The sequence below is a fragment of the Mesoplodon densirostris genome, chromosome 16 (assembly GCF_025265405.1).
Source record: "Mesoplodon densirostris isolate mMesDen1 chromosome 16, mMesDen1 primary haplotype, whole genome shotgun sequence".
Taxonomy (NCBI): domain Eukaryota; kingdom Metazoa; phylum Chordata; class Mammalia; order Artiodactyla; family Ziphiidae; genus Mesoplodon; species Mesoplodon densirostris.
This window is the reverse complement of record NC_082676.1, coordinates 44,922,164-44,932,295: the sequence shown is the minus strand read 5'-3', so window position 1 is coordinate 44,932,295 and position 10,132 is coordinate 44,922,164. Positions and strand designations below refer to the sequence as shown.

The following is a 10,132-nucleotide window of genomic DNA, read 5'->3' as shown; positions in this document are numbered from 1 at the left end:
TATTTTTTTGGCGGCACCATGTGGCAGGCAGGATCTTAGTTCCCCGACCGGGGATTGTGCCCGTGCCCCATGCATTGGGAGTGAGGAGCCTTAACTTCTGGGCCGTCAGGGAAGTCCTCAAACTGAAATTCTAGACCCATTAAACACGAACTCCCCATTCCCCTCCCCCCAGCTCCTGGCAACCACCATTCTACTTTCTGTTTCTCGGAGCCTGACCACTCCAGGGACCTCATATGAGTGGAATCCTACAGTATTTGTCCTTTTGTGTCTGGCTTATTTCACTTGACATAACGTTTTCAAGGTTCATCCATGTTGTAGCATGTTTCAGAAGTTCCTTCCTTTTTAGGCCTGAATAATTATGATATAAACAATATTTTATATATAATATAAACATTTTGTTTATACATTCATCCATCAATGGACGTTTGAGTTCATTTGAGTTGTTTCCACCTTTTGGCTTTTGTGAATAACTCTGCTATAAACATTAGTGTGAAAATATCTGTTTGTGTCTCTGCTTTCAATTCTTTTGCACATATGTAGACATATAATTGCTGGACATATGGTAATTCTATGTTTAATTTCTTGAGGAACCAGTTAAAAATTTTTAAGCCTTTTTGTAAGTGATGAAAAACAGTTAAGAATCAAAACAGCCAGTTTGATACCTTAGGAACAACAACAACAAAAAATCATACCTAGTCTTTCTGGTTTGTTTGTTTTTGGTGTTTTTTTTTTAGTTGATTTAATTTACTTATTTTTGGCTGCATTGGGTCTTTGTTGCTATGCGCAGGCTTCCTCTAGTTGTGGCAAGCGGGGGCTTCTCTTTGTCATTGCGGTGGCTTCTCTTGTTGCGGAGCACAGGCTCTAGGTGCGCAGGCTCAGTAGCTGTGGAACGCGGGCTCAGTAGTTGTAGCACACGGGCTCTAGAGCGCAGGCTCAGTAGTTCTGGTGCACGGGCATCGTTGCTCCGCGGCATGTGGGATCTTCCCGGACCAGGGCTGGAACCTGTGTCCCCTGCATTGGCAGGTGGATTCTTACCACTGTGCCACCAGGGAAGCCCTGTGGGTTTTTTTTTTTTTTTTTTTTTTTTTTTTTTTTTGCGGTACACGGGCCTCTCATTGTTGTGGCCTCTCCCGTTGTGGAGCACAGGCTCAGGACGCGCAGGCTCAGCGGCCATGGCTCACAGGCCCAGCCACTCCGCGGCATGTGGGATCTTCCCGGACCGGGGCACGAACCCGTGTCCCCTGCATCAGCAGGTGGACTCTCAACCACTGCGCCACCTGGGAAGCCCAGCCCTGTGGTTTTGAATTATGTTTACTGTTCTAGAGCTTTAATTTTTTTTAAAGAAAGACTAATTACAAGAGAACGTACATAACAATTTTCAGGTTTTATTTATTTGGAATTTCTTTTAAAAAGAAAACTTTTTATTGTCATGAATACATATCACACAAAAATTACCATCTTAACCACTCGTACATATCCAGTTCAGTGGTATTAAGCTCGGGTTTTATTTTAAGGCTTATAATCTCATCAAATTCTAATCTCGGTGGGTGATGCATATTAAGGCCAGAGCCTTGGGACTCTCCTTTCCACCTACTCCTACCCCTGCCACACTTTGTACTCCTTCTGGCCCTTCCCTCCAAACCACAAGGACAGAGCAATCTGAGTCAGGCTGCCTTTGTGACCTTCTTTGGTAAGACACTAACATTTCAACATATTTTTTGTAGCCTTTCACATTAAATGGCTGTCATTTTGCAAAACAAAATCTGAATACGTAGGAAGAGTTCTGTTGTGTACACGTTGTTTGCCAGAGAAGGAATTTATATCTATGCTCCCCCCATCCTCCTATATACATGAGGTGTGTGACTTAGAACACAACACCTCCCTTATTTAGGGCTTACCTGCCATCTGTCAGTGAGTGAGTCGATTCTAGACAGTCTCTGAAAGGCTCCCAGTCCAGGAGCTGGTGATGTTCTCCTCAACACTAAGCACCAGGAGAAAGGAGCCGAGATGACAAATGTTCGTGGTCTTGGAGAGAGGCCTCAGCATATTTTTTAGCCTGGATCCTTCCCAGAGGCCTGACATTTTTGCTACCTGAGCCTCACCTCACAGATAGTTTCCAACCAAAATTGGGGCTAAATGGTCTGAGGACAAGAAGATATATGTTTGTGAAATGCATGGAGAAGGTGGGCAAGCAGGAAGGTGTGTGGGGACAGATAGCAGGAGTGGGTTTGGCGGGGCCCAGTGGGCAGGGCAGGGACACAGCAGCCACCTGCGAGCAGGTAGAGCGAGCCACCTTGGTGGTCTGGATGGGCTCTGTCTCTCTCTCTTGGCTTCCAGGTAATTGTTCTGGGGCCTGGGGCCTGACTGTGGGGTGACACTGAGTTCAACAGAACCACTGCCCATTCCGGCCCCACCTCTCACCAGGAAACGCCTCCCCACCGCAGTGACCACATCCCCCCAGGTTGCCTTGGAAACACTCTGCAGGGGCTGGGAGATCCAGGGCACAGTTGCCCAGCAACAGGTGGTGCCCTCCCTTCCGCCCTCATCTGAGGCAGCTGCCCTGCACCCTTGGCTCGCACAGGGAAGAGCGGCTCTGAGGGCGAGCCAGGAGCCCAGAGACTGACTGAGGTGAGGTGAGGAATGCAGGAGGCCCCTGCAGGTGGGGGACCTGGGGGACAGCCAGAGTCAGGCAGAGACTGGGCAAAGCCAGAGAGGCGGGGACAGGTGCAGAGGTGGCACCTGAGACCTGGCACAACAGCAAACTCAGGGGAGACTGCAGAGAACAAGACCAACTCCAAGGAGAGTTGTGAGGGCAAAGGAGCACTCAGGGCGCCGCGGAGGTGGCCGGGAGCGGGGCCCACACGCAGGGGCAGAGCTGGGACGGAGGCTTTCATTTCCTCACCCAGCACTTCTTCCAAGCAAGACATGAGCGGGCTGAGACAGGAGGAAAGAAGTCCTTGGGTTCTTTGAGTTTGAGTTCAGTTTTGTCTGAGGCACCCTGGAGTCTGGGAGGAAAATGCAGCTTCCAGAAAGGGCCTGGGGATTCTGAACAGGAGGTCCTGGCTGCAGACTGAGGTGGGCCCCATCTCTCTGGCCATCTGGCTCCTTCCCGCCGTTTCTGGGTCCTCCAGGCTCCTCTGTCTGCCTGGGTCTGTTTCTCCAGCCAAATGTTGCTGAGCCCTGCTCCCCTGGCCCCTCTCTCTCCTGATCATGCCAACCCTGTCTCATGTGCTTCCTCTCCTGACCCCGTCTCTCCAGATGCCTCCGACCCCAGAGCAGCCCTCTGGGCACATGGAGGGGCCCCCTGCATCAGAGGCTTCCTCATGGCCCCCGCTGCCCTGCGGGCCCTGTGTCCCCATCATGCTGGCCCTGGCCGCCCTGGCTGCTGTCTTCCTCCTGACCACAGCCGTGTTGGCCGAACGCCTGTTCCGCCGCTCCCTCCGCCCAGACCCCAGCATCTGCGCACCCACCCTGGTCTGGCGCCCGGGAGGAGAGCTGTGGATTGAGCCCACGGGCACCCCCCGAGAGCGCTCCGAGGATTGGTACGGCTCCGCGGTCCCCCTGCTGATGGACCGGGCCCCAGACCCGCCCACCCAGGGGGGTGCCTTGGAGGCACGAGTGACAGCCCCACCTGCCCCTTCAGCCCCATACTCCCCTCCCAGCTCCTTGGTCCCCCAGACCCCACCAAATGCCCCAACCCGTAGCACCTTCTGGAGGCCCCAGGTCTGGGAGGAGAGGCCCCACACCCCAGGCCTGGTGAGCTGGGCTGAGCCTGAACAGAGGCCAGAGGCCAGTGCATATCCAGGGAGCCCCCAGGCCCGGAGGCTGCGGCCAGGAAGCCCTGATCCTGAGTGGGGCCTCCAGCCTCGGGTCACCCTGGAGCAGATCTCAGCTTTCTGGAGGCGTGAAGCCCGGACCAGCGTGAGTTTCTGAATCCCCAGGGCCTGGAGGACTGGCCTCCCAGAGACCCCTGGGGGAGGCCCAACCTCAGAGGGATCCTAAGACCCTGAGGCCCCGGGAAAGAATGCCCCTCCCAGGCCTTTTACTTCTGGATTTCGGCTCCCCTGGATCTGGGCCTGGGCAACCTGGGTGTGGACAGAGCCTGCGCTGTGGGGCAAGCTCAGAGGTGCCTTTTCTTAGCTGCCCAGGGCGGTGGCTTAGAGAACTGGAGTTGGGGCCAACTCTGGGCCAGAAACTGCCAAGATCACATTCCAGATTAAGAACTCAAGGTACCAGAAGACAGGAAATAGCATCAACACAGCGGCTTCCACCCTCCTTCAGTGTGTACCTAAGATGCCGACATTGGAGTGAGGGTCCCAAGGATGCTGAAGAACAGAGTGTGGTGATGACAAGTGTCAGCCGTGCTAGCAGGAGATGACAGGAATTCAGCTTCCCAGAGCCACATCATCCCTCCAGAAAAACACATACAGAGAGGTCAAGATCAGGCAAAAGAGCATCTTATTACATATAAACTGTGGCTTTGACCCCCACCTCGCAACAAGAGGCCATCTCTTGCCTGCACCTGGGACCCAGAGTCGCAAAAGGCCAGCGGGCAGCATGTCCTCTTGAGACCGCCGCATCTCAGCCCTCTGGATCTTACCCTTCCACGGTGAGGGAAGCCCAAGCCAAGGAGATCTGAGTTTGATCCAGTGTGGAAAGGAACATTCTCCCAGAACGTGGCCCCTGGCCGTCTTCCCTCCCAGCTTCTTGGAGTGCACTGTCCAGAGAGACAGAGTTGCCCCAAGACAGGCTTACTTATGAGGCTCCACCCCGCAAAAATGGAGCCCCTATATCTGTATCAGCTGACCTCCCCTCTGGGCGCAGAGCCAGGTGTTGGGGGGAGGCGAAGGAGTTTCCATTCCCTGGGCTCTGACTTCTCGAACCTCAGTCCTGAACGTTAGGATTTTGCCATGTCAGTTACCACCTGTACTTTATATTTTTCTTTAAATTGGTTTACTATTTGCTTAATAAATTCATTTTACAAGGAATCTGTTTTGTATCACTTCTGTATGTAAATGGAAAACCAAATATCACTTGTCAGAAATAGAAGGTAAAACATGGAAATAAATACAGTGTAAACAAAGGTATATAGTTCTAAGTAGACATTGTTTCCTGGTGGAGGCATTGACCCAGAGATCTGCTCTCTCTTTGTCAAAAGGCTCAGCAAGTATTAGGAAAGTGTTAGACATTCTGGTGCCTCCCTGAGACCACCCCTGAGAAGTGCTGTGATGCATGAGAGCCCTGCATGGGGAGCAGCCATCCTGTGCTACTTAATGCTGGCCAGGAATCCACCACCCACCCCCGCCACCAAGTTCACCCACACCCCGAAAATGCTGTCAGGCAGAGGCCAACACTCTGCTCTTCCTGCTCAGAGGGCCGGGGAGCACCTGGGCCTGGACCTCCCTTCTCACCCCTTGGATGCCAGGAGTTGGACGAGCAGCCAGGGGTTTAGAAGCCCCCTGGCTGAGGGACATCCACCCCCCCACCCCCAGCTGCACTCATTCAGCCTGTGTTCCCAGCATCTTCCCTGAGCCAGGCCCTGAGGAGGGAGGAATCAGACCTGGCCCCGCCCTCAGGGAGATCTCAGTCTCTCTAGTGGCAGGGGTGGGGGTGGAGGGAGGTGAGATAAGACAGGAAGACATAACTGATACAAGATCAGGGCTGCTGTCCCACCTCTGTCACTCACAAGCCAGGTAACTATGTCACTGCTCGTTCTCACCATCAGCTGACAGGACTGGGTTGTGGGGACTCTGCCCAGGAAGCATGAACAGTCCCTCAGGGACACAGAACTGAGATACCACGCTCAGAGCTTAGAGGCCTGCATGCCAAGGGCTCAGCGGAGGCAGGATGGTGGGGAAGGGACACCAGGGACAAGGCCCCAGTTCTCAATCTGGTTCTATCACTCACTCTTGGAGAAAAGTACTTTTTGTACTACTGCGCCTCACATTCTTTCTCTTTACAACAAGAGAGTTTGAAAGTTGAACAGATGCTCTATTGGGAATTTTCTAGCTGTGACATCTAAGGATACAATAAAATGAAAGATGGATACCTACACCGATGCATGGATGAATGTGATCTCCCTGAGGCAAAGTCCAGCTTGCTGTCCCCAAAGTCACCTTTATATCCCCAGACCCAGAACAGTATCTAAAACACAGCAGGAGCCCAAAGAAAGGAGAATGAATGAATAAGTAGACGGATTCATAGATACATTTGTTTTACCCTTTCTCCTCTTTATTTTAAACATCTCCTCTTCATTTTGAACACTATCTTACTGGAACTTCCCTGGTGGTCCAGTGGTTAAGACTCCATGCTTCCACTGCAGCGGGCGTGGGTTCAATCCCTGGCTGGGGAACTAAGATCCCACATGCCTTGGGGTGCGGCCAAAAATTAAAAACAAAAAACACACACCATCTTATCACTTTCTCATGTTGAGTTCTTCCTTTATGCTTTTTGGCGTTTAAAATGCACTTCCTGGGCTTCCCTGGTGGAGCAGTGGTTAAGAATCCGCCTGCCAATGCAGGGGACATGGGTTCGATCCCTGGTCCGGGAAGATCCCACATGCCGTGGAGCAATGAAGCCTGTGCACCACAACTACTGAGCCTGAGCTCTAGAGCCCGTGAACCACAACTACTGAGCCCACGTACCACAACTACTGAAGCCCGCATATCTACAGCCCATGCTCTGCAACAAGAGAAGTCACCACAATAAGAAGCCCGTGCGCCGCAACGAAGAGCAGCCCCCGCTCGCCAGAGCTAGAGAAAGCCTGCACACAGCAATGAAGACCCAACACAGCCAAAAATAAGTAAGTAAATAAATAAATTTGTAAAAATTTTAAAAATAAAATAAAATGAAACGCACTTCCTGTATGGTCCTTTACTCAATAATTCTGGAGTTCCAAGTTCTAGGGTGTCTGCTCACTCTCCTTCATGACGGATGGCTTCCTCTTATGTTTTCTAAGTTGGGGCTGTGAACTCAGCTTCAACAGGGCCTTAGTGGGAATCCAGGTGACTAGTTCCAGGGTGTCTCCCTAGCGAGCTTCTGTGTTTGCTTCTGCCAAGGATGCTTCAGGGGAATAACCAACCCTGGACCACATTATTTGTTCATTTTATTTGGGCTTCCAAGACTATGCAAATGGTGTAAATTTGAACCCCAAATTTACACATGAGGGCACACCTTTGGTTATGAATTCTCAGGGGAGACTTTCTATTGCCTCTAGATCTCAGGGTGAGACCCACGAGGTTCTTTTGTGCTTTATGAGCTGATGGAAAGATTTTTTTTTCCTAGTCTGCTTTTCCACTGAGGGTGTCACCCTTTAAGGGGCTGAGCTGTATATTAGGGTCTCAGTTTTCAATGCCCCAGGTAAGGCCTCCAAAATCTTGGTGGATATAAAACCCAAACCCTTCATTTTGCTAAGATCTACAACTGCTCATGAGCTCCTCTAGCTTTGGTTTTCAATTTCCTCTTCCTGTGTGGCTCCAGGGATTCCCCTTAGTTTCTTGAAACCCAGCTGCGCTTTGTAAAGGATGTTTGCTTGATTTTATGTAGCATTTCTAGATGTTTCACAGCAGGGATGTGCTTGTCAGGTTATACCATTCAAAATATCACAAAAAAACAGATGATTTCCTCTATAACCAAGTTCAAATCTTTGCAGCCAAACTTCTGGAAAGAGCTGTCTGTCCTAGCAGTCTACATTTTCTCATCTTCCCATCACTCTGCAACCTGCCACAGGCTTCTATACACTTCCAGCACTCTCTAGAAACTGCTTTCCCCCAAATCATGACCTACACATTTTAATCAAAGGATACTGCTCAGCCTCCTGTGGGCAGCATTAGACGTTTTGATTCTTTTTTTTTTTTTTTTTTTTAACTTTTTGGCCACACCATGCAGCATGTGGGATCTTAGTTCCCGACCAGGGATTGAACCCACGGCCCCTGCAGTGGAAGCACAGAGTTTTAACCACTGGACAACCAGGGAAGTCCTGATTCCCTTTTTGAGATGTTCTCTTCCCTTGGCTTCTGGGACTCCACGTACATCTGATTTCCCTTCCCTCTGTCTGCCATCTTCTCTGATTCTTTTGCTCTCTGCCTTCTTCAGCTTTTGCTTTCCCTCGACACAGTCTTCCTGGGCAGTCCCAGTGACACCCATACCTTCAGCTCCTGGCCTCCCTGATGATCCCCAAGTCCCTGCCTCTGACTGTGGCAGATATGGTCCTCCTACAGACATCCTGCCGTTATTCTAAAGTAATAGTACCAGTGGGAGAGAAAACAAGATGATTAACTAAAAGATTATCTCAGGGAGTTCCCCGGTGGCACAGTGGTTAAGAATCCGCCTGCCAATGCAGGGGACATGGGTTCAAGCCCTGGTCTGGGAAGATCCCACATGCTGCGGAGCATCTAAGCACCACAACTACAGAGCCTGCGTGCTAGAGCCCGTGTGCTACACTGAAGCCCGTTTACCCGTGCTCTGCAACAAGAGAAGCCACCACATGAGAAGCCCCTGTACCACAATGAAGAGAAGCCCCCGCTCATCACAACTAGACAAAGCTCGTGCACAGCAACGAAGACCCAATGCAGCCAAAAATAAATAAATAAGTAAACTTATTTTTTTAAAAAAAGATTATCTCAGAACATCTCCATAGTCATCCTTGATTACAGAGTCAGTATTTACCCCAGTATTAAAACACGACACCCCCCCCAAAAAAACAAACAACTACAGGGGTCATGAATTCACATGCAGAAATAGGCCAAGTCAGAGATATAGGTGAAGAGTGATGTGGACCAGGGGACAGAGGTGAGAAAAGACTTCACACCTGTCTGTAAGGGCAGCTGCCACTCGGCTCCACCAATCATGTCCATGCTTCTGATTTTCCAGCAGAAGCTAGAAATTTGGGTTTTTAGGTAAAATCAACCAAAACGTTAAGACCACTTTATATATATGTATATGAATCTATCAACCTATAAAATCCAAAGAAACAAGCTTGTGGGCCACATGTGGCTCAGGAAACACTGGTCGGAGATCTCTTCTAAACAAACTTGAGGGATTTTCCTGGTGATCCAATGCGTAGGATTCCGCACTCCCAGTGCAGGGGGCCTGGGTTCAATCCCTGGTCGGGACACTAAATCCTGCATGCTGCAACTAAGAGTCCGCATGCTGCAACCATGAGCCTGCATACCACAAGGAAGATCCTGCGTGCCGCAACTAAGACCTGGCGCAGCCAAAATAAATAAATAAATATTAAAAAACCCCAAAAAACAAAAAAACAAACTTGAACAAGTGCCTGGGAAGGCCCCTGAAGTGGGTGTGGAGGGTCCCTCTTTGTGTTGGCCTTTGGTGGTTGGAGGTGGGACCTGCTCTCAGATGATCTTAAATCAGGGTTTTCCCCACCTTCACACTGTTGACATTTGAGCCAGATAATTCTTTGCGTTCCTGTACATTGTGGGATATTTAGCAGCATTTCCGGCCTGTAGCAACTAGGTGCCAGTTGCCTCCCCGTAGTTGTGAAGGGATGTTTCCAGGCATTGCCAAATGTCACCTGGGGTGGGGGCGGGGAGGGGGACAAAACCCTCTGATGCTTCTAAGTGAAGCATTTTAATCAATTAACACACGGGCCCACAGAGCTTGCAGCCTGTCCAGGGACAGGGCTGCTGGGGAACTAGAACCACTCAGCTGCCAAGTAGAACAATGTGGGCCTCCTCTTACTAATTTTCAGTGGCACCAAAAGAGGATTAAGATGAAGAGACAAGACAACCAGCCTTGGAGGAAACAAATAAATAAGATAATACACCAGGAAACCAGCAGAGGCTTCTAGGAAGGCAGTGAGTGCATCATAATGTCTTTTGTAATTGGAAATTCTAATATAATTTGGAAATTGCAAATTTGATTGCCCAAATGAAAAATTTCCTTCTAAATCAAAGGAAGGTGTGGGAGGAAAAAGTTTTTAAACATCTCTCAGGAGGTAGAGGAAAATGACAAAGAAATGGAAAACAGGTAAGCAACATTAAGATTCATTCAATATTTACCTAATAGAAGTTCCAGAAAGAGAGAACAGAGAAAACGGAGGGGAGGAAATAATGAAAGACTCTATGCAATGGAGAGAAGCATTTCAGGCAGAAGAAAGAGGTCCGTGAGGTGC

The 10,132-nt window shown here is 50.0% G+C and overlaps 1 protein-coding gene across 1 annotated transcript; it reads left to right on the top strand.

The window, feature by feature from the left end:
• The first annotated feature begins 3,258 nt into the window (after window positions 1–3,258).
• C16H16orf54 (chromosome 16 C16orf54 homolog) lies at window positions 3,259–3,933 on the top strand. The gene has a single exon (XM_060079535.1). It carries the CDS (start codon window positions 3,259–3,261, stop codon window positions 3,931–3,933), a length of 675 nt encoding a protein of 224 aa, XP_059935518.1.
• The last annotated feature ends 6,199 nt before the right edge of the window (window positions 3,934–10,132 follow it).

Coding starts and splice junctions, on each gene's coding strand:
- C16H16orf54 (XM_060079535.1), top strand. CDS start 3,259: ATGCCTCCGACCCCAGAGCAGCCCTCTGGGCACATGGAGGGGCCCCCT.